The sequence below is a fragment of the Amphiura filiformis genome, chromosome 4, assembly GCF_039555335.1.
Source record: "Amphiura filiformis chromosome 4, Afil_fr2py, whole genome shotgun sequence".
Lineage (NCBI taxonomy): Eukaryota > Metazoa > Echinodermata > Ophiuroidea > Amphilepidida > Amphiuridae > Amphiura > Amphiura filiformis.
This window is the reverse complement of record NC_092631.1, coordinates 25,937,756-25,962,594: the sequence shown is the minus strand read 5'-3', so window position 1 is coordinate 25,962,594 and position 24,839 is coordinate 25,937,756. Positions and strand designations below refer to the sequence as shown.

Below are 24,839 nucleotides of genomic sequence, written 5' to 3'. Positions count from 1 at the left end.
ACACATTAGTACCATTCTTTCTTTCAATATATTGATTTGGTAATATTCGTGTATTGTACATTTATTTGCTTATCGACCAATGCAATGGTCAAACTCTTTATACATCACTGGTCAATATGGACTCTGTCGGGTCCAAGGACTTTCACTTAGCAGTCCAGTCTAAGTGTGTTTTTACCCTGTAAAGGCCGAATTATGAGCAAATCGTTTAAGAGTAGGCCTACTTGGCCATCAATTTCATTCAGGGGCGTGTTTGAAAAACGGCACGGCGCATTAGTAAAAATCGGGCATAAACAGCGATCATGCCCTCAATCCTATGAATGAAATTTATAAATATTCTGACTCCTTTCAATGTTAACATATAGCTATGAATATAGGTTCAACCTTGCAAGTAATGCCCTGTTCCAATTACCCCCCCACTGTTCCATTTACCCCCCCAAATGCTGAGTAAAGTTGAGGTAAATGTAACACATAATGATGAGTATATATTATGTTACTTACTCACACAGGTAAAAAGGTTCATGAACTATACATTTTTCAAAATGCACTACGTTTTCTGAATTAGGTCCTACATATAGGTTGTAAATTTTACCCATGATAATTTACTCTAAACGTTTTGTATGCAAAATTTCCTGCTCGCTCGCATTATAGGCCCGTCTAGACCATAATAATTTGCAATTGGGTTCCAAAAATTTGGCATGTCCAATGGGGGAGGGCAGAGATTTTTTGGCAGGCCGAGGGAGAGGCAAGCAATTTTGGTAGGCTGTTTCCAAGGAATTCCATCAGAGCTAACAACATCGGCTGACGACGAGTTCTTGAAAGCGTTCCCGGTAATCGAAATAAAAAGTATTGAAGCCTGATTTTAAATTGTTCTCATATTACATGGGGTTTCTTTCCACTGTTTCCATATTTCTTTACATCATAGTGCAGTTATGTTCACGGCAAATTCACTGTGACCTTTCCAGCCATAAACCCGCTTATAGTGAAGACTAAACCGAGATATGCAGTACTAAACCATTATAGTAATCGATTGTCCAATGCAATTTTATTACCACGTGATAATATTAATCCAATGAGAGATCGAATTGTCCGCTACAGTCCACTAATCCAATCGATAATGACGCTAATGACATGTACGGGCGGAGCTCCACTGACCGAGTTTTGGGGTATTTTTTAATGGTTTGCTGCCATTTACTCATCAAGGCGGTCCCCCGTTATTATAAGGACTATGCTAATGATTTAAAGATTGACATGTAGAAAATAAACCATACTTGATTGACAGAAAATACTAAATTTGTACCTATTACGGTTTCGTGACACCCCTCTTCCAAATGCGACCAAGTCAGGGCGGCCCGGTGAAGCAAAATGTGCATTGGAATAACACGGGAGTTTGGATATAACGGTAGGATATCTTTCTTATACAAATGTATGGTCACCCGTTATTAAAGCTTGTACCGGGTTGAAAATTCAGATATTTTGAAAATAATACGTAATTGAAACATAGAGCAAGTACTGAAATCATAGCTTTTATACTTTTTGATATATGACGCTAAGTAGTTCATCTCCTATATGTACAACACTTACAATGATGCAAGTTGAGACCAACATAAATTAAGCCATTACTTTTCACGGCTCATTCGTTCGGCATGTACCCAGCAAACACAACATTTTACAGAAAAGGGTTTAAATGTCGGGTTATATAAAAGGTATAAAAACGTTTTATATTCATAGAACATTTTGGGAAACAAAAATATTTTGCACAAATGTTTACCCAAGATATTTTACAATAACGTTTTAAAAACGTATTCATGATCTTTATATAACCCGACATTCAAATGTTATTAAAACGTTTTGAATAAACGTTTAAGAACATTTTGCTGGGTACATAAAATGTGTTTGAATAAAATCGTGATAGTCTAAAAACTAAAATAAAAAGGATTTTTAATTGAGAAATCTAGACAAAATTACATATTTTCAAGCAAAATATTATTTCGTTTAAAGATTTATTTTTCATATTTTGTTTTCAAGCAATATGAAATCACTAAAAATATACCGTATGAGTATGAAAAACAATTATAATTAAAAACTTTAAATTTTCACATCTATATACTTTGCTCTGATTCAACAGGGCTTATATATAATTCGAGGCATATGTTGCCATACATTCAGAGTATTCCTGACTCTAACAAAATAAACAAAACAAAAAATCTGCATTCACTTTTTCAAGCCACATGAAACAATTTTTTTAACATATCACAATGAACATGCATGTACAAGAATAGAATGATCGATAATGTGTTCAAGTTCAACGTGCATGTGCAGTAAACAGTAAAATGACCTTTGCATATATTAAGAATGACGTGCCAGTACATATTTGCACAAAGGGAATGGTGAATAATGGACTGAATGTGCTGCGGTGAAATTTCGCTTTAAAAGCGCTTCGAACATAAACAAAATAAATTGAAATGAGCTTGCGATAGGAAAGGTGGATTAGAACTCAAGATAAAATGATGTAACCGACAAATCCAGGTAAGAATACTTGACAATGAATGTACAATTTTGAGTGAACAAGATGGCCGTAAAGAGTAGACAAATTAAAGGAATAATCATTTTAATAAATATACACGTAGACCCATACTACGCATTCAATTGTATGAGCAAAATTAATCGTTGACTTCGGCGGTACATCATGTACATATCCAAATGTATATTCCAGTTCATGAGTTTGTATGTCCTAAAGATCGAAGTAGTAATTTTGCTACATGGACATGCTGGAAGAATATCAAATTATCTCTGACTGAGTGTTGAAATAATTATTTGCATCACTAGGCTAGTAGGCCTATGTTGAGCAACCGCGTAATCTTGTATGGTGAGGGTGCTTGTGATTTTCGCAGTACTTACATCATGCAATAATTGCATCATCAGTGATCACGTAAGACCTAATTGTGTTAGCATGCAATTTTTGTTGTAATCATTATTTCTTAAAATTCGTAAAATTGTAATGTGCAGTATATTATTGGGATGGGAGCAGTTCAAGTATATATCTGGGGAGGGGTGCACGTACGCACTGTGGGTGCAGGGGTGTCATGCTAATATTCCATGGGGTGGTAGGTGGGTGTTGTTATGTGTAGGCCTATCGTATGAAACACACCAGTGGCGTAGCGTGGGTATCATATTGCCCCTATTACGCTACGCCACTGAAACACACCACAGAAAGTAATAACCCCCTTTGTGTTAAGTAATTAGTCAAAATGCTTTGAGTTTTTAACTGAAAAAACAAAGCAGAAAAACCCGGGTTCTGCAAATATAAATGCATCATTATTCGCATCGTTAATGTCATAGCCTTAAGGTGGTATTGGATGCATTTTCTAGAAATTAGACAATGCTTTGAGCATGTTTTAAACAGATTAATTGAGTAGGGTAATGTACACTGATCAATATGCCTTTTGTTTGGAGCAAATCGGACATACGGTTTCCATAATACATCAATTTATATTTTCTTTGTATCCTATTGTTTTGTCAATAATCAATATAGTTAATGAGCTAAAAGGACTGAAAAGGCTCATTAATATGTAATTTTTGCCAATATTTTGCTAAAAATCAATGCATAAATGTTCAGGGTACTTTTATTTTGCATACTTTTGCCCTGAAACTTGGGTCAAAGTGTTTCTAATATGTTCTAATGTATTATATAGTGAACCCGCCCTGTAATTAGCATATTTGCATAATTAATGAGCTAATTTGCATAAATGCTAATTAATTATGCAAATATGCAAATTAGGGGGCGGCTTCACTATATAATACATTAGAACATATTAGAAACACTTTGACCTAGTTTCAGGGCAAAATTATGCAAAATAAAATGCATGGATTTTTAGCAAAATATTGGCAAAAATTGTACGTAAATGAGCTTCTCCAGTCATTTTAGCTCATTAACTTTATTGATTATTGATAAAAACAATAAGATACAAAGAAAATATTAATTGATATATTTTGAAAACCGTATGTCCGAATAACTCCAAACAAAAGGCATATTGATCAGTGTACTTTGCTCTACTCAATTAATCTGTTTAAAACATGCTTTTATAAAGTAGATATTAATTGATATATTTTGAAAACCGTATGTCCGAATAACTCCAAACAAAAGGCATATTGATCAGTGTACTTTGCTCTACTCAATTAATCTGTTTAAAACATGCTTTTATAAAGTAGGTACGTATAGCATAGGCATATAGGCATATAATTTGATTATGTAGGTAGGTATGGGCGACTTTCTCCCTTATATCTGTAAAGTGAAATTCTTTTTAAAGTAGATAATTATTTAAAATATGTGTTCTGCTTCAGAAAAAAATTATGACAGTGTTTGATGCCCAAAATGGTCAGGAGTGTAACATTTTTTGTGGACATTGAAATTCAATATTAAATTTCTATATGCTAGTATTACAAAAGGAAAACCTATTCAAATTGACTCCTGGTATATGTTTCAGTAAACATGTATCCTCGTACTTTAATTTAACCAAGTATTTATGGAATTCAACCTCTTGTAAGTAACTAAAAAGGTCTCATTTACCAATGAAGTCAGCAATTTTCAAAAAAGGGGCCAAATTCTAATTTTGCAACAAAGTCCCTCAAGAAAGAATATTTATCAACAGCTAAAAATCAAAGTTTTCATTTTTTGAATAGGTGTCTTATTACCTTTCATTCAATGATAAATTGATGTGTGTAAATTACATTTTGTTATTATAAAAATGAGTTCAAACTGTGTACTGTAAGGATGTAAGGAGTGTAATATTGAATTTTATCCTGGATTTGGAAAATGTTCTTGTAGATGAAATTGAGCAATCATACTTTTCTGTTGTTGTATCTAGTGCAAATAAATGGGTAAAGGTATATATAGGTTGATATAGGTATGTAGGTAGGTATATTCAATTATCATTGTAGGTAAGTAGGTGTGTTGGTATAGCCTACATGGTATAGGTACTGAGATTGTCAGTTGTTAGACCCCGTGCAGTAGCCTACATCAGCTTATTTATATTTTCTCTCAATTATTTTCTACAGTCTTTAAATACCAACATGTCATCTGCAGATGAGAGTTTCTACAGGTGCTACAAAGCCTTGCATCACGTGACTCACGAAGCTATACCATGCGTGGAGTATTCACTGAAGACATGGCATACCAATCAACAGCAGACATTATCTGCCTGTACCGCCCAATGTCCTGCTGGAAAGAAACCCAAACCACCGATGTCATGTTCCAATTGTATAGACTGGGCGAGTGAAATAGAATCTGTCTATTACTATCCAACTTACGGCAAAAAACCTCAACCTCAAAAGACGCAGAAGCAAATCACCTGGCAAAATGTTCATTCATCTGGTTTTGGTAGAACCTATGTTGAAGTTGCCAAAGCATTTGTTCTGCGACTGCCAAAAGTCCCAGCTGCAGCAACTCATTCAACACAGCAAATTCAGCAACAAGCAACTGGGTCAACACAATCAGTATTATCAAGTTCAACAACAGTTCCGATATCATCGTCAGCAGCAGTATCGTCAGTATCTGCTTCGTCGTCATCAACAGCATTAGGAACATCAGGGTTAGCAGCAGCAGCAGCAGTAACATCAGCTTCTTCCACCCCCTCTTCAACTCCTTCAGTCACCAAGCGATATACCAAGATATCAGACTTTGATTCAGCAAGCTTGTTGATGATTATGGCACACTTCTCAGAATTTCACAAAGGAGACCATAAAGCTTATGAACTGGTTGAAAAGGTGAATGACTTGTTAATAATCATTGTTGTTATATCAGCCGACAAGCTGACAGTATAAATTAATTTCCTCACCTATTATAATTCTAATATTTATAATAAAGGGTATTATACTGATGCTTGTCATTAATTCATTTGATATAAACTCAACCAGGGATCTAGAGGAAGGGATAAGCATCCTAGTCTGCTGCCCTCATTCGGAATATGTATCCTAGGTCTAGACAATAGGCGGATTAGCGGCCATTTTGTCTTCGACATGATTTTATTCACGTGTCCTTATACTTTAGTACACAAATAGGTTTATAATATTAAAATTATATTTTGAATATACAATATATTCTGTAGTAAATCGATCAAATGACGGTGATTGTTCAGGTATTATATGCTTGATAAAATTAAACTGTCTGACCAGCTAGTATTCTCCTCCGCCGTCAGTGTGATTCCAGACACTCCACGTACCGTGTTGCGAAGGTGGAGGAGACTAAAGCTGTATTGACGAACACGCATGCGTTAAAAATATGTAGCCTAGGTCGAACAATAGCGTGACGTAGTTTCCGGCATTGTTCCTATGCACTTTCACCCTCCTGACTCAACCCAGAAAGTATCGAAACTATTCAAGCCAAATGCGTTGTACTGTGACCAATAAATGACCATTGCTTTTGATAGACAGTGATGGTGGGCACACCAAGTACTGAAATGTCAGCAGAAAGAGTTCATGAGATAAGTCAGATATAAGTAAAGGGTAGCAAGTATTGAAGTCGAAGGAGTAAAATAAAGTAAAGTTCATTGTTAAGTAAACAGAGCACATCGGTGTTATTTGTATTGATTGGGGGGGGGGGGTGCGTGTGTGTGTACACGACGAACGCATTTGGCTTGAATAGGAGCTACGTGCAACTTTCAAAATGCGACTTGAATTCACTCAAGCGCCCATAACTCGACCAAATGATATCGTAGAGCAACAAAAGAGGTGTCAAAATGCGCAGGAGAAAGCTGCGCTTTATATACATTAAATAAGTTTTTGCTATATATTTCAGTTCCCGATATATCTGACCATCTATAATCGTTTCGATACTTTCTGGGTTGAGTTATTTCTTGTGCATTACTTGGTATGTCAGCTAGCGGAATGGACAGAAACATACTTATACGGGGCGTTTCTGAAAGATTTGTATCTGAGCAGGTTTGAGTTCCTTTGCTCATTTCTTGCAAGGATAAATATCCAAATTAAAACTCAGAAACACAAAGTATGGGGTCTTACCAATAGTATCCTTTTTAAATCATTGGATTTACTTAGGTTGTTTTTATTTATTTTATTTATAACATTCGGCCGAAGCCAGGCTAAGCCCAATAGTACTCAGAGGCTACTAAATTCAAGGGATGCCATCCGGATATGACGGGGCAGGTATATGGGAAGAGGTCCGATTTTAGATGCAGAAGGAAAACCGGAGCTCCCGGAGAAAAACCTGCGAGAAAATTTTGATTTTTGTCCACGGATGATTGACGGTCCCCGCCCACACACACACCCAAACGACGTTATTCTGTTCTAGGCCTATAACTAATTCTTGGAGCCCCGCTTATGTTTAATTAATTAATGATTCTCCTCCATAATTGTCTTTGAATCATTTTATTGATATGTGATTTCAATATATTTTGCTTGTTTTTGATTATGGAAATAAATATTCATTCTTTCAATCATTAGCTATTCGTATATGTGATGCGATCAAGCAAAATCAGTCGGAACTCGGAAATATTAATTTTGAGATATAGCCAAACAAAGGCAATATTTCCTTTTATTTCCTATTGTTTTGGAAGCGCTTTAATTGCTCATATCTTTGGAACTGGTTGTTCAATTTCAATGGGGGGTTTCTGCAAAATCCAGCTTTGTAAATCCTTTTTACTATCCTATAAGAAACTGAACATTTATTATTGCCGAGTTCCGACTGATTTTGCTTGATCGCATCACATATGTCATCAGCCAATGGTTTAAAAAGTAAATTAGATGATTTAAAAAGGATACTTTGGCGAAAGTTTTAATTTGGATATTTATCCTTGAAAGTAAGCAAAGGAACCCAAACTAGCTTAGTTACCATGGTTACCTATCTTTTAGAAGCAACCTGTATAAAAGGTTAACCAATGTTAACTGTGATACGGCTCATATCGTCATAATTGACGTATAATGACGAATATCAGATCTGGAATTAGATCATCCTATCGATAATGGTTAGTTGGGGTTTTTTTTAATTGTTATTAATAATTTTTCCTTCTATTTTAATACAGATAAGTTCAATCAGAAATAACCTGTCGCACATGGCTCTTGACTGCAACATGCAAGTGGAGGCGAAAACGGTAACAGAAATCGTTACGACCCTTGAAGATTTTGTGAATTGGCTGGCGAAGATATATCCACATCATTTGAGATATCAAGATGTTATTGCTCGTCTCAATGAGGTAAGAAAGTTTACTATCAAAATTGGGGCGTAACATTTATTTGAACAACTTCAAAATTTGAGAAACAGTTTCTAGTTTTGTGTCTTTAAAACATGAATATGCAGTTTTTGGCATGGAAAATCACATTAGACCCTTTTTTTTTGTCTCGCTAGTGGACACATTTTAAACAAAATCCCATCCCCCGAAACAAATTGTGTGCTCCTATGTTAATAAACAGATTCTTCTGCCCTTGATAAAGAAACTGATGGTTCCATAAGTTATTATTGTGACAGGAGTTATTAAAGTCTTGGTGACAATCATCATTGGATTTATTTTTTTTTAATTGCTTTTTGCTTTTTCCCGGCAAATTTAAAAAGAGAAAACATCAGAGGGCAGGGATTTTAAGAAACATTATAGGGAAGCTTCTGTTGAAAACGTGTGAAACAAACTTAATGTGTCCTATCTATCCTTCCATTTAGATTCAATCAGAACCAGTGACTGATAAGATGAAAGAAGACATTCTACAAAGTCTCTGCAAGGAGTTCAAGCTCATGAAAGACGAGGTACAAGATCTATCACAAACCCAACATCAAGTACAAGAAAGCGTTCTGGACGTTTGCACGAAAACAAATCAAGATCGCGAAAGATTACGCACTGCTGAGAGCATACTAGAGAAGTTATCCGAGAAAAGCAAAGGCATTGAAGAAGACTTAAATGATGAGAGAAAGAGAGTAGCACTTACAGAAGAGAAGATCGAACACCTGTCATCAGCCAGGGAACAAACTGTTATAAAGATAGAAGAGGTCGATATAACAACAAAGCATCTTGTGGAAGCAACAAAGCAACAGTTGAAAGTTGTCCAGGAAACTGCCGAAAAGATAGCAGACGTGGATATAGCAGCAAAGCATCTTGAATCTAGAGTGGAAGAAGTTTCGTGTGAAACAAAGGACATCAAGCAACAGTTGAAGGTTGTCCAGGATGAAATGGCAGATTCAAAATCAGGTAGGCAATACGTCATTGCATTTATGTATAAGTTTTGCACTTTGAATATTATTAACACGATTTGGTTGTTTTGTTTACAAAATACATTAACTCTTACTATCCGCTAACTCTCAAGAACTAGAACAACCTATAACTCGTTGACATAGAAGATCAAACACAATTCAAGATAGCCGTAGCCTCACACATTTACAGCTCATTTAAGAACACCCAAAATAGACTAAGCAAACTATAAGCAACCCGAAGGCAAAACAAGACAAGACAAGGATCTTTTTTGTTTGACAATCAAGTATGAGTATTGTCTTTCAAACCCACACTAGTGCAGTTAACCTGCATTATTTTGATATTTACTAAACATTTCATTCAAGACTATGACTTGAGTAGCAGTATTTGATAATTTTAAAATAAGCCTTTTCGAGTTCACCCTTGAGATGTCGTCCGTGCCGCCGACCGACAAGGGGGTAACCGGGTGCGTTACCCCGGGGACCTAGGGGGCCCGTAAAAAGTGAAGAAAACATACTTTACTATGGGGCAGTAAAAGCAAAGAAAAGGGACCTCAGGGGCCCGTAAAAGGTAAAGAAAAGATACCTTGTAATTAAGGCATAATTTTCTTTGCTTTACTATACGGGCCAATAAAGGTCTCTTTTCTTGTCCATTAGGCCTAAGGTATCTCTTCTTTGATTTTACGGGTCTCTTTTGTTTCTTTTTATGGGTCCATTAGGGTATCTTTTCTTTGATTATTAAGCTTTTTACAAACTCACTAAAGTTTCTTTTCTTTCCTTTACGGGCCTATGGTATCTTTGCTTTTTACGGGCCCACTACGGTAGCTTTTCTTTGCCTTTACGGGTCCATTAAAAGTAGTGGGCCCGTAATAATCAAAGCAAAAATACGTGCTTTTTTTAAAATACATGATAGCCTTTGAAGCACACACTCTAATAAATATTTCACTTGAATTTACTGTTTGCTTTTGCCAAAATCAGGGGAGTGCAGATTAATCGTGGGAACATAAATTTTCGCGCGCATTGTGCCCTTCAATTTATTATTTGATCATTTACCTTCATTCAAATTGGCAATTTTTCCGCCCTTCGCACGGAGTTTGTTTAAATAAGTCCAATATGGGAGCAAAAGTCGCTAATTCGAATCGCAAATTTTCGCGAGCTTCGCGCGCATTTGTCCAATTCAACGGTTCACACTTGGATCATTTTAGCTTTAAATTGGCTTAAAATTGACAATTTTTTGCACTTCGCGTGGAAGTTGTTAAGAGAAACTTAATATGGGATCAAAATGCCACTTTCAAATTGCAAATTTGTGCGCGCGCATTTGTCTCCTTCAATGTTCATATTTGATTATTGGCAGTTAAACATGCTACTTTCGCTCCGCTGCAACATATGTTCAAGGATTTTACCAACCTCCCTCCCTCATGTCACAAAGAAATTTACGCCACTGCTGCCCCCCACACACACACACAGACTTATGAAGTCCTGCACCGTCATCACTGATCAAAGGGGCCCGTGCGTTCACATTGCCCCCGGGGCCGTAATGGCTCTCGGCAGCACTGGATGTCGTCATTTGACGTCACACCGATCTGCGCCGATTCGCACATCGTTTATCGAACATCGTTACTGCGCACTGCAAGTCGGCGTGACGTCAAATGACGACATCTCAGGTGTACTCGTAAAGGCTTATGGGATTTACCGAAAAGGTCACGTGGAATCATTAAAAATTAATAAACATCAACCATGGCTTTTTTTATATAATATATAGATGAGATTCCTTTTGACTTGGAGCACTGTAGAAAACAGCTTATGGAGGACTACAGAGAGTCACGAGGAAAGTTGCCACTGTTTCCAGGTATGCCAGAGGAATTCGCCGACATAGATCAGCTTTATGTTAATCTTGAGCTTGTGGAAACGGGAAAGGTAGAAGGAAATGTATTGCAATCATATGAAGAGCTCTTTACACTAAAAGACAAAGATAAGAATCTTCTCAAGCGTGTCCTTATCAGGGGAGGGCCAGGGGGAGGGAAACCCACCATTATATCAAAAATTGCATATGATTGGTGCAGGAGTTACGAACAGAAAGCAAGTTGTCTATCAGAATGTAAGTTGCTGTTTGCATTAGATTTAAGGGATGTGAGACCAGGTATGAGTGTTATAGATGCTGTGCAAGACCAATGTTTGCCCTTTGTTTCAAGCCAGGGATTGTTTGATTACATAAGTGCTAATGCGAGTTCCGTTATTTTTCTCCTTGATGGGTATGATGAAGCATCGTGGATTGGATCCAAGTCTGATAAATCTACTCTAAAGTCAGATCAATTCTTAAAGCTTTTGCAAAACAAGTGGCTCCAAGAAAGTCACGTGATAGTTACAACTAGGCCTCACAGAGTATCCACCTATGTCGAAAAATTCGGTGTATACACCCTTGTTCAATTGAGAGAAATGTCTGAATCTCAAATCACGGAATATGTTGCCAAATTCTTTAATGTCCCTCTGGAGTATTTGGATGACGAAGAATTAGAAGAAGAAGATCTTAACTGGTTCTCGAAGAATATCTGCCTTGCCTTTGCAGAAGCGTATTCCATGTTATCGGCTTGTGTAAGAGACAAACCCAAAGAACGATGCATAGCTCATATTCCTATTCTGCTCACGATGTTGTGCGTGCTGTGGAAGGAAGAAAAATCTTTACCGTGTAAGATAACGGATGTGTTTGATGCAGCACTATTTTATCTGGCGAAACACAATTGGGTAAAGAATCAAACATCAGACGAACTTCTTGAGGAATCGTTAGATAGAGACTTACAAGAAACACTACAAAGTATCGGAGAAATTGCTTTAAACAACCTGTTGAAAGATGACTTGGAAGGGAAATTAGCGTTCAATGACTCAGAGTTCCACTCACAACCAGATCTTCTTGATAAGGCGGTAATGTTGGGAATAGTTACCAAAGAGCGTGGTAGATCAAAAGCAAAACGCTTCCGAACTCAGCATCATATATCGTTCTTGCACAAAACATTTCAGGCATTTTGTGCTGCCAAGTATCTGGCTACTCTAGAACAATTGGACAGAAAGCAATTCGAAATGTGTTTGAGCAAAATCAACCCATCAAATGTCAGTGATTTAAACCCCATGGTGCAATTTTGTTGCGGTCTCAGCACAGAAGCAGCAAAATACATTTTGCCTTATATTGTCCAGGTCCTGAAGCTAACTAGATTTGATAATCTCATTGGGAATGTGACACTTGATTGTTCAATCGGTGCGTCCGGAAATCCATGGACACCGGCTCTGTTGCTCCTTCATGAGTCCCAATCACCGTCCCTACATAGTAATCTACAACCATTATTTGAAATACCGCGCATTTCTCTTACACTTGGAAATAAAGGAGAGCTTCTTGCAGCTCTAGATTACTTTCTTGACTGCAGTATTGGTGCTTCAACTCAAGCCGACAAACACCTTGATGCAATCAGTGTTGTAAATGTCAACATCGAAGAGCTTTCAGATAAACCTGTAAGCCTACAGGTTTGTGGAAAGTTCCTGAAATGTACCACAAATCTGCAGACTCTAACTGTCGCTTTACCCACTGATTCACTTATAAACCCGTCATTTGATTCCATTGCGGAATCTCTCTTTGATCTTCAGTCTTTCACACAACTTATCTTGCAAGGTCGTTTTCTTGCAAAAAGGAATTCTAATAATTTCCATGCTCTCATTGAGTCTTTAAGTAAAAAGAAGAAGAGTTGCAAGAGCTTGACAGACCTAAAGATTACATTTGACAGACTATCTGGTTTAATAATTAAGCAATTTCTGTTTGGATTAGATAATCTGAAAAGTTTGTACCTTCATAACGAATCGGGTATGTATTTTGATGCAAACCGAAAAGATCAGCCTGAAGCAGCCCGCCATTCGAATTCTAAGATTTTACAGTCACTGAAGCACCTAACTCTGCATGGAACGGGTGATTTCACTGCTCTTATCGTTAATTTAAGCGCTCATGAAAATACATGCCGTAATCTAAGAAGTCTGACGATCTCATCCACGGTCTCTGATATCTCCCCCATGAGGCGATTCCTATCTCAACTAGTAAATCTGAGAAATGTCTCGCTACGACGAGAAACATCTACGAAACTAGAAGATCAAGAAAACGTTGCTGCTAGTCAATTGCTAAATTGTCTAATTTCTAAGAAATTGCGGAGTATTTGTATTGCCCACTATCACGTCCCTGGCAAAAGTCTACGACCCTTACTGCCCAAGCTGTTGACGTTGCATTGTGAATACTTAGATGACAATGCATCTGAGGAATTGTTATCAGTGCTGTATGAAACAAGCAGGAAAAGGTTTTCAGAGTTTAGCTCAGGAAGATCTCAGTCACCACTGCAGTGTAAACAGTTGAGGCTGCATCATTTGAGTGTGAAATCAGTAAGGTTGTTAGCCAAAGCCTTCAGATACATGCCTCGCCTTGCTGTGTTGAATCTGAGTAATTCAGGAATTTCAGAGGCAAATTTCAAAATCATAGCAATTGCTTTGCCTACTTTGAAAAGCCTAAACGAATTGAATTTCTCAAACAATTCGGTAAAAGAAGCATCCGCCCTTGTTGCCAAAGGCATTGCACAACTGCCACGACTTGAAAAGCTACTTCTGCGCAGTTTCTTCAATGATGAAGGCATGCGCGAATTGAGTAGCTCCTTGCACCATCTTCCCAAGCTGAAACTTTTAAAACTCAACTATAATCCTGCTTCATCAGCTATGCCATTGATTTCATCAGCTCTTCAAAAATTCAAGTGCATAGAGGAATTGAACCTCAGAAACACTGGCTTAAGTGATGAAGGCCTCACTTGCTTGCCTTTCCAACACATGCCAAACTTGGTCTTATTAGACATTGGTGGTGAAAGTTATGCTAAAAAATTGAGAATCAAGAAAACTTTTTTTGTTGATGCTGATTATGATTCTGCTTTTTTCGGGAACCATAGTAACAATCAAATATACACACCAGAGGGTTTGAGAGCTGTTTTCACAAATCTGTATCATTTACAGAAATTAACTTGTCTGAAAATAATGTATGATGAGAGCTGGATCAAGGAGAACGATTTCTGGCAGCGTTGTTACAAGCAATGTCTTTCTGATTGCGAAGACTTTGTAGAAACGTTAGTATTAGAACGAAAGCAAATAGAATCAGTAAGTGATTTTGTTCGCAATGGGTCAGCACAATAATTCATGGATATTGGGCCTTTGCAAAAATACTCACGGTTTCTGTTGTTTGATCTCCTATTGTAACTCCTAATGTTTGGTTGGCTAGTCCCATCTCCCATTGATAGGAGCGTGAGAAAGTGTGAAAACCTGATTTTTTGAAGGTGAGAAACAGATCAGCCTAGGTTAATTCGCTTCTGTTTGTTTGAAGCAAATTCATTTGAATTTAAAGCCTTTTAATAGGTTAGATGCTACATCTACATCTACATCTACAAAATACTCAATAACGTTGCAAAAAGCGATATCTAATTGAGATAGGAATGATGGATTTGGATGAACAAAACACATACAAAAAAGAAAGAAAATGGGTTACTTCATAATGTGGTCGGAAATAGCTGTCTTGAAACTTTCAGTGCTGGTTATGTTGAGGATATTTGAAGGGAGGTCGTTCCAGTCCTGTACTGTACGAGGATAAAAGCTGTATTTATAAACGTTGCTGTTGGTTTTGACAACTCTGAATTTGGCAGGATGGTATTGCCTTGTGATTTTCATTAATTGGCGATTAATATAATCCGGTATGGGTATGGCAATGGTTTCATTTTGTATCTTAAACATGGTGGTTAAACGAGATTGCTTTCTTTTTTCTACGTTGTTCCAGTGTTGGCCATTTTAATTTTTTGAGAATTTCTGTCATGGAACCCTTGGCTCTACTGTAATTTTTGGTGACGAACCGAGCAGCCCTGTGCTGTATCATTTCCAATCTTTGGACATCTGTTGTATGTGGGTCCCACACAGCACAGGCAAACTCTGAGGTCTTACAAGGGCGAAGTAGAGTTGCTCCTTAACTTTCTGCGGGCATCGCCAAAGGTTCCTACGAACAAACCAGAGAGCCTTATTTGCTTTGGCAATTATATTATTCAGGTGGAAAGTCCATTTAAGATTATGAGATATTTCAACACCTAGATAGGGATGATGAGGGACTTGTTCCAGTTGATCATTACACATGTTGTACGATTTGATTAGTGGGTGCTTTTTGGTTGTAATCCTGACAGTTTTGCATTTGGCGGTATTAAATTTCATTTGCCATTTTGCGGCCCAGGTACAAAGAGAGGAAAGATCCTTCTGGAGAATTTCTGTATCTTGGGGTGATTGAATAACTCGGTATAAGAGACAATCGTCTGCAAATAATCTTATCCTGGTAAAACTGTCAATATGGTCTGCTATGTCATTAATGTAAATGAGAAAGTGATGCAACCAATTACGAAAAAAGAAATCAATACATTGTATAATTGAAAAGTTCAAGCAGGAAAAGTGTTGAAGTGGTTGACTTAATGAAATCATAAAAAGCCCCATCATGTAACCTCCCGCCTTACCCTTATTATGAGAGTAAATAAACAAATTCAAAGTAATTATCACAGAGAACAATCAGGTGGATAATTATGATTAAAATGACACACTATTTTTGCCATAATTTCAAAAAGCAGGAAAAGGGGGTCTGTGTGTTGGAGGAACCATACTTTCAAGTGAAGATAGGTCAGTTTCATGTATTTATGTAAAAAAATTTTTTTTTTTAAAAAGCGCAGTGATTTATAGTGCGCTACGCACAGGCACAACGCCTAGACGTTGATCCACAAGCCTCAGCACACTTTACAGGTTGTCGCTGACCACTACGGCCCCATATCATTCCATAAATCATTCAACAACAAATCAGGGACTTTGCTGCTTCAAGAGCGCACACCCTAGGCATTCCACAAATAACCATCGCAACCAGGATCAGCTCCCCGAGTTTCGTACGGGTTACAACGAGACAAATTAGCAGTGAGTTCCTTGTCCAGGAGAATTTCAAGCTAACTCAACTTTTCCACGTGAGCGTACTAGGCACCGCCAGGGTTCGAACCAGCAACCTCTCGCACTTATCGATTGAGCTAACTTGACTGTACATCCCAAATAAAGTGCCAAATGCAAAGTACCATGATATGACATCAAAAATAATATAATATTCCCAATTTTACATTTATATAGGGTATACTATACAGTCAGTCTAATATTCTGCAATTTAAAGGTAGATCTCGTAAAATTTCTTACTGGAATAGCTATAAATGGGAGTCATTTCATTTGCTTTCTGTTGAATAACTCTCCACCAAAAATATGCAAAATATCACAATCTGATCTTGAAAAATAACAGGGAAATGTAAACAAACCAATAAAGGGATGAATAAGGAAATAAAATGGGCATGCTACTATTCCCTGTCAATGACTTGTAGCTTAAAAAAACTAATTAGCTTTAAAAAGCCAATTAGCTGTAAAAAGCCAATTAGCTACTAGCTAAACTAATTGGGTTTGTGCTGTTTATTGGAACCACATTTTCAAGCGAAATTACATATATGCCTACTTATTTATGTACATGTAAAACTTGTTAAATAAGATTCAAATGCAATATCACATGATACGACATGAGAAATCCCACAATGTTTCTTAAGGAATTTTAGATATTACGTTCATAGGGTAGCCTCAGTAAAATATTCTAACTGGAATAGCTGTCAAAGTGACGTAATAATCGGACTACCACAGTAATAGATAAACACAATTTTTGACTATATCGCCCTGCACTTCAACGTTCACGCGGTACCTATGCATTGAACTATATCATGCTGATCACTCGCACATGTAAGATAAGTATCTTTGAAAAGAGCGGTATTGTATTCAATCTATGATTGCAGACATACACAGGTGATGAGTGCAACCTGCTTGTACTGCAGGGCGATATAGTCAAAATTGTATTAATCTATTACTATGGTAGTTAATCAGATTTATTACGTTACTTCGACAGCGAATGAGAATCATATTACTTGCTTCTGCTGATTAACTCTCTACCAAAATTAGGCAATTATTATAATATGACCTTGCCATTTAAAAAGAATATGGGGAAAACCAAAGAAGAAATAAAAGAAAGAGAACAAGAACAGAATGAATATAGAAATATGTATTTGAATACATGAATACAAACCCCACCCAAGTCCATGGGAAGTGATTTTGAGAGAAAAACCTGTGTATCATTTTAATTCCTTAAGTTAGATTTACCTGGTCAATATGGTAAGTTTTACGTGCAAATGAGTGGATTAAACTGTATAAAGTATGACGATTAGCATTTCAGGGACTTTGTAGGGTTCATTTTAAATTTTGGACTTGGGTGGTTTTTTGTTTCATATACAAAGACAACAACGTTGGAATGAGATAACCACTAGTAAGATAATACAAAATAAAGCACACAGGTATGTATAATGTTGATAAGCATTCTGCTATGTAATATAAACCACACACATTCCTTTATTAAACCCATTTTTTCTTCAAAAGTCACTCTCCAGCAATGAAGGTGTTGCAAGTGGACTTTTATATATACATACTGGATTTCAATCAATGTGTTACAAGACTCAAATCACGGAATTGGGTGGTTCTTTCATACATGCTATTTCTCACATGCTCAATAGACACAGATGATGAATTTGAGTTGTTCTTTCATACATATGACAGGCCTATGTATAGCAACAATTTCCCATGCTTAACTCAATTTGGCCAACGTATGGACTTGGGTGGGTTTTGTATTCATATATTCAATTGATTGTCACTGCTCTACTTTTCAACAACATAAAGCCAAAACAGTAAACTACCTCGACTTATTTTACTATTTTACTTCAATAAGAATGATACCGGTATTCAAATATTCTCTATTTTTATGTATGTATACGTATATTTTAGAAGTTTGCAAACAAGACACACTTAGAGATTGTATAAATCCTTTTTGACATCAACCGTAAAATGGGGTAACTTTGGGCACTTTTTAGAGTTTTTAAATCACTGCTTCCAAACAAAAACAAAAACAAAAACAAAACAAAAACAAGGAAGGTTTTATTTCAAACTCTAATGGTGACCCGCAGGTCAAATTGCTAGAATTGTTCATTAAACACACCTAAACAGACACAATGCAATTTCAGGCAGCAGCTTAATCAGCGCCAATATTGCAACATTGAAACAAACAACTATACAAACATCCAATCAAACCCAACCACATTCCCCAGTAGGCAATGAAGATAAAGTGCCTTGCCCAAGGACATAACACGTTAGCACGAGCGGGGCTCGAACTCGCAACCTATGGATTATGAGTCGGGCGCCTTATCCACTCGGCCACACGTGCTCACACGTATTACATTTCATGAAGGAAAAAAAATTGATCTTCGCTGTATATGGGTAAGTTTACTCGGGCAAGTTGTTGTTTTTTTAAGACATTTTGACCCCTTGCAAAATTAATCAAGCACACATCCTTGCTCACAAATATCGAATTTTATTTTTTCTGAAAAAAATGTTTAAAAATGCTAATTTTTTCGTAAATTTCGAGTAAATTGGACATGAGCGACTATTATTTCTTCCAAATATATTTTTTAACAAATTGACACCAAAACAATATTGCTGTACGAAAATATGACCATTTAAAAAATATATTTGACCGACCAATGTTACCCAGCTGACCGAAGTTACCCCATTTTACGGTACTTTATTAAACAATATTAAACAGTTTTACCGTAATAACTCGATAGTTAGCATATATATGCTTACTATCGAGCGCTTTTAAAACATGCAAACATGAAGAGCCCATCCACAAAAGTGCAAATCATCGATACACATAGTTATATACGAACTGCAAAATGTGTCTTAACCGCATTAGCTCAAATGGTAAAGCACCGGATTTTGGTGCAATTTCGTGTCTTCAAAGCGCTCGATAGTAAGCACATTATGCTATAACTGTCGAGTTTAACGGTATTCGACAAAAGGTTGGTTTAAGGCTGTTTCTAACTTATATGTTTGTAAACATTATTATTCGTTATCATTTCTATTATATTGAGTCACACTATTTAGAGGTTTATAACTGCGCATCGGTTATTTGGAGGGACATTGTGAAAAATCTAAACATTTTGACTTTGGAACGGAGGGATATTCCGAGGTCCAAAGCAAAATGTTTAGATTTTTCACAATGCCCGACATATTACCGATGCAAAGTTATTAACCTCATTCATAACCGTCACTTTAATCTCTTCACTTCACAAATAACACAAAATTTTGCTCAAAAGTTTGTAAAAATAGATGATTTTTACATCTTCCCTTTCCAAAAATCGATCAGGCTAAAACAGGACGACCAATAACAAAAGTGCGTATCACAATCTGTGCAAATATGGTAGCGCGCAATCCAAATACGGCAGCCAGCGCGCGCGCAGTTTGTTCGACGCACAACAACACGCAAACGCCGGTCAATTGTGTGCGCCATTGGAACAATTACGCATTTTGCGGTCAATTGTGAGATATTAATGACCTCGATTTGCGTTCGCGTTTTCACAAATAACTAAATGTAATTGGATCGCACGCATCGCGTTTATTATTAAATGAGGTTATGAATTAGACAATAATAACTGCGCACCATCTATTTTCAGGTCTGTTGTGTGAAATCGGAGGGTTTTGTTTTGGGCTGAGGTATTTTCCGAGGAGCGGTAGCTCCCGAGGAAAAATACCGACAATTCACACAATGACCTCAAAATAGATGGTGCAAAGTTATTATTGTCATTCATTACCGTCGTATCTAATATTTTGAACAAATCAAAATGGCATTTTATGTTATTTTATGCCATAAAACGCTGTTAAATATAACCAGTTTTAATCATTGTTGTAACCTACCCTACAAAAAAATCAACCAGGCGAATATAACATTCGCGCCGACAACAAGAGCTACCAATCACAGAATCGCGACGGCATCGCGTAGGCGTGTGCGTTGCCATAACGCGTAGCTTATACACGCACGCGCGCGCAGAAGTCATTGTTGCGCGTCCGGAGTCATTGTGAGTTATTAATGACCTCGCAATTAGTGCGCAGTCAAGCAATCAATTTCTTTTGATTGGATTACAGGCTTCGCATATATTAATGAGGTTATGAATATAAAATGTAAGTGTATATTTGATATGATTAAGTATAATGATGTGATATGTATTTAGAATAAAGGATATGATAATATAATATTATGTTGATAATATGCGTGTTGTGAAACGTGAATTAATGGTTCGGGTACTTGTCTTTGGTGCATGTGATCCCGTGTTTAATTCCAGGTGGGAGAACGTGAATTAATGGTTCGGGTACTTGCCTTTGGTGCACGTGGTCTCGGGTCTAATTCCAGATGGGAGAACGTGAATTAATGGTTCGGTTACTAGCCATTGGTGCACGTGGTCCCATGTTTAATTCCAGGTGGGAGAGCGTGAATTAATGGTTCGGGTACTTGCCTTTGGTGCATGTGGCGCCGGGTTTAATTCAGGTGGGAGAACGTGAATTATTTATTGGCTCTCCCGCCTTGCACAAATGGTTATGACACTGGGTACTTTAAATCATCTTTTTCATACAGTGGGGTTGAGGTTTGGAATAAACTGAGTAATGATGTAAGAAGTTCAATAAATGCGCAGACTTTCAAGCAAAGATTCAAGTCTTAAAAAAATGAGCATGTACTTGTTAATGATGTATTTCTATTTTATTTTGAAAATTGTATATATTTCTGTATTTTAATTTTGTATCTAATAGTTGTATATTTTATATTAACTGCATGTTGAAAATTGTTGCCTTTTAATGTTATGTAAATGTATTGCATGGCCCCATGTAAGACCAGCTATCGGCTGAATTGGGCTACCCTGGATAAATATGAATAAAATAAATTAATCAATTAATTAATTAATGGTTCGGGTACTTGCCTTTGGTGAATGTGGTCCTGGGTTTAATTCCAGGTGGGAGAACGTGAATTAATGGTACGGGTACAAGTGTCTTTGGTGAATGTGGTCCCGGGTTTAATTCCAGGTGGGAGAGCGTGAATTAATGGTTCGGGTACTTGCCTTTGGTGCACGTGGTCTCGGGTTTAATTCCAGATGGGAGAACGTGAATTAATGGTTCGGTTACTAGCCATTGGTGCACGTGGTCCCAGGTTTAATTCCAGGTGGGAGAGCGTGAATTAATGGTTCGGGTACTTGCCTTTGGTGCATGTGGTCCTGGGTTTAATTCCAGGTGGGAGAGCGTGAATTACTTAGTAATGGTTCGGGTACTAGCCTTTGGTGAATGTGGTCCCGGGTTTAAATCCAGGTGGGAGAACGTGAATTAATGGCTCGGGTACTTGCCTTTGGTGTATGTGGCCCGGGTTTAATTCACAAAATTGCAACTTTTCGCGCGCTTCCCGCTCATTGGTCCCCCTAAAGTCATCATGGAAAGGGGCATCAGGAAACTTGAAAATTGCGCCGCTTTGGAAATTGTATGCAGTACGTCACTGATAGGTTTCGGTAAGTAACAAAATTGATATTATGCTTTGGGTTGCGCCATATGTTTCTTATGAAATTTGAGTCAAGGGGAAAAGCCCTGATCTAAGCAGTAATAATGGGATGCAATCCTTTAAAATAGTTTTCAATTGATGTATGAATCTCTGTAACCGTTTATTTATTTATTTTTAACGATAACACAATGGTGTTTGCTACACATATTTCACATCAGGACCCATCACCCCAACATTGTTAATCCAAATTTCGAGTTAAACTGCTCCAGAAAAATGTATCACAGTGCCATTTGAACAGGACACGACTTTCACACGACATTTTTTTGTTCATAACCGCGTAAGCGAAACACAATTTTCCTACAATTGCACTGGGGTTATAAGAAATATATGAGCTTTCACCTGATACCAAAATCTGCATTTTGATGGAGAATGAGGTAATACAACTTTAAGCTTATGTATCTGCTTATGTATTGTTCACTTAAGAAATATTTGTTTACTTTTTACTGATTTGATTTTGTATGTTCTTTGCAATAAAACGATGTTTATCGAAGTTTGATTTATCGAAAAATGTTATTTATCGAAGTTTGTCATATTTTTATCATCTTGATAAACATTAATTGAGAGAAATCTTAGTAATTGCTTTTTAACAGAAATATCGAAATGTAATGGTGGTTTTAGCCTAGTGGAACAAGTGTCATAACATTTTCAAGGCAAGTTACTATACTGAATGATGTATGTATGATGTATCAAACATGAAATGTTTTGCCGTACATAACTGCAACTGAACTCCGTCCCTGAGCGATGGCGACTGGTTTCTAGCCAATGAGATAGCTCGCGTTTTTTGAAAAGCGCACTACCTCAATCGCTCGTCGCTCAGTGATGGAGTATAAATGTCGGTAATGTTTGTGTAGTTTAATGTGGTATGGTGTGAAATAAAGGCGATTTTGTATTAAGAAAATGCATCAATATTGTACGTTTGCTTTGTGTTAATTTGCTGGTTTTGTTTTAGTAGTTTTTATATAAGTGGAAATGTGCTAGGTGGGTACGTGGAACCGATGTGCAGTTAAGCTGAATTTATACTCGATCGCCAAGCGATTGCGATGAAATGCTTTTGGAAAGCGATGGGCAATCGCCGAATTTGCGATGCATCGCTCGTCGCTTTTGCATACTTATCACGGTGATAGCGATTGCAGACGACAATTAAAATATTCTAAATGCCTTAAAATGCATTTTTAAAATAGGCCTATCAGTTGCTGTCAATAATTATTGCTTTGAATTAATTCATTATCAAAAGTTAATAAACGAGTAATTAGTAAAATAATAGATCCAGTTCGTTGAAAATGATTGGTTGACGTATTCACGTTGTTACGAGTCGTACTTGACTCAAGGCCAAAATCACCTTTTACCAGAACTCACACGAATGCACAACACAAATACACTGTTTGATTAACTAACAAAATTTAATTGAAAACAAAGTATGCTTGGTACATATAACAACAATACCGTAAACGTTCGCCTAATGGCGCTTTTGGATTCTTAGAAATGTGAGAGCGCCATCCTTGTAAAATCTCAACAGCATTAAGGGCACGTGTATGTTAAATTGAGCAACCTGGACATAATGCCTCAGAAAAAAATATCGTGACATGACCCAATACTTTAGGTCACTAGGTTAGTTGCTAGAGCAGCAAATGTTTTGGGTTTTTTTCAGGTATTCTTTCTCAAAGTGCCATTGGACTTAATTTGTAAATTGATTCATACGTTATACCTAACTCATTTTGGTAAATCTTTTTATAACATTGTAATTTCTTCATATTTTTTAAATATTCTTCAGTTCAAAATTACACCCTTCTATTGTCTGACCCGTTAGCTCAGTCGGTAGAGGGTGCGCCTTGAATGGTGAATGGTACTTGTTCGAATCTTGATTTCTGCCCCCACTTTTTTGTGAAGAAGGGTCAAGAAATGTTTTTGGATTTTGTCCCCATTTTACATGTACGAACGAATATTATGATTTTTTTTTAATTTAATTTTAATTTTCTTATTTTTTTTTAGATAAATAGGCATTGCGAACAAACGGCAACAAAAACCGTTGATAAAATTTGCTCTACCTGCTACCTATCAATGCGTGATATATTACACTACATTTAACAGTTAAAATTAATGACCTTTGAAAAATAGAACGGGCTCAATGTTTCAAATTGTGTAACTACGTTACTTTATTCATTTATGCATTATAAATGATCAGCTAATATTTCTTTTCTTATCAGACCATTGATCATATAACTATCAGACCACAAAGTAGTTACGTAACTCTGTGATGGTATCGGAACCAAGCACTGTTTGTATGGCGATCATTACGATCACGCTATTTTGGTATGCCTTTTTTGTGTACTGATTGTTTCGATCGTGGTTCATTACTTAAGCGCGTGATCCCGTTGACATAGTAACATTACGTAACTTCGATACCGGACTTCGATACCGAATAGTTGTTGAGTGCACATAATATGGAAAGCCATTGGGGTATTGTGTGCCTTCCACACCACATTTCGCCAAAATACATTCTAGAAACGCTTGCTGTTAGAATAAGAAAAATTTTAATGCTAATTTATTGCACATTCTAGGGAAGCGTGGTTACCTTTTAAAATAACCGAGTGAGAGGGTTTTCAAGAAAATATTTTTCCTGTCAAAACTGAAGCATCCTCTGTATAAAAGAAAATATGAATATTAACTGCACATCATATATAACGATTCGTGATACCCAATTGTGGCACATTTGATGTCGTTTAAGAAGCAGAGAATTTTATTTCAATTTTATATACGCCAAAATATTTTTTAATTGAGCAAAAATAAGGATAGAAAAACGTTGAAAATCCTATGTGAATATTACATTAGACCCGGCAAAAGATTACTGTTTCGTTTTTATGGTAATCTAATCTTTTATTTCCTGAAAAAACATTTGGGGTCTAAAATGGAATTTTTATGTAATTGATAAAAACATCGAACGTGTATACAAGAAAATGGTAGGTTTTCCTCTATAGTATTTTACTGACCATGGAAATGTACTGAGACACAAGCACGTGTCAAAATCGATATAATGTATTGTCCATACAGACGCCCAGTTATCACTGTTTATTATTG

The 24,839-nt window shown here is 36.8% G+C and overlaps 1 protein-coding gene across 1 annotated transcript; it reads left to right on the top strand.

The window, feature by feature from the left end:
* The first annotated feature begins 2,392 nt into the window (after positions 1-2,392).
* LOC140150731 (uncharacterized) lies at positions 2,393-14,616 on the top strand. Its single transcript, XM_072172828.1, has 5 exons — positions 2,393-2,526; positions 5,056-5,763; positions 8,034-8,204; positions 8,663-9,185; positions 10,947-14,616. Exons 2-5 carry the CDS (start codon positions 5,071-5,073, stop codon positions 14,384-14,386), a joined length of 4,827 nt encoding a protein of 1,608 aa, XP_072028929.1. The 5' UTR covers positions 2,393-2,526; positions 5,056-5,070; the 3' UTR covers positions 14,387-14,616.
* The last annotated feature ends 10,223 nt before the right edge of the window (positions 14,617-24,839 follow it).

Coding starts and splice junctions, on each gene's coding strand:
- LOC140150731 (XM_072172828.1), top strand. CDS start 5,071: ATGTCATCTGCAGATGAGAGTTTCTACAGGTGCTACAAAGCCTTGCAT. Junction 5,764..8,033: donor CTTATGAACTGGTTGAAAAG/GTGAATGACTTG, acceptor ATTTTAATACAG/ATAAGTTCAATCAGAAATAA. Junction 8,205..8,662: donor TTATTGCTCGTCTCAATGAG/GTAAGAAAGTTT, acceptor CCTTCCATTTAG/ATTCAATCAGAACCAGTGAC.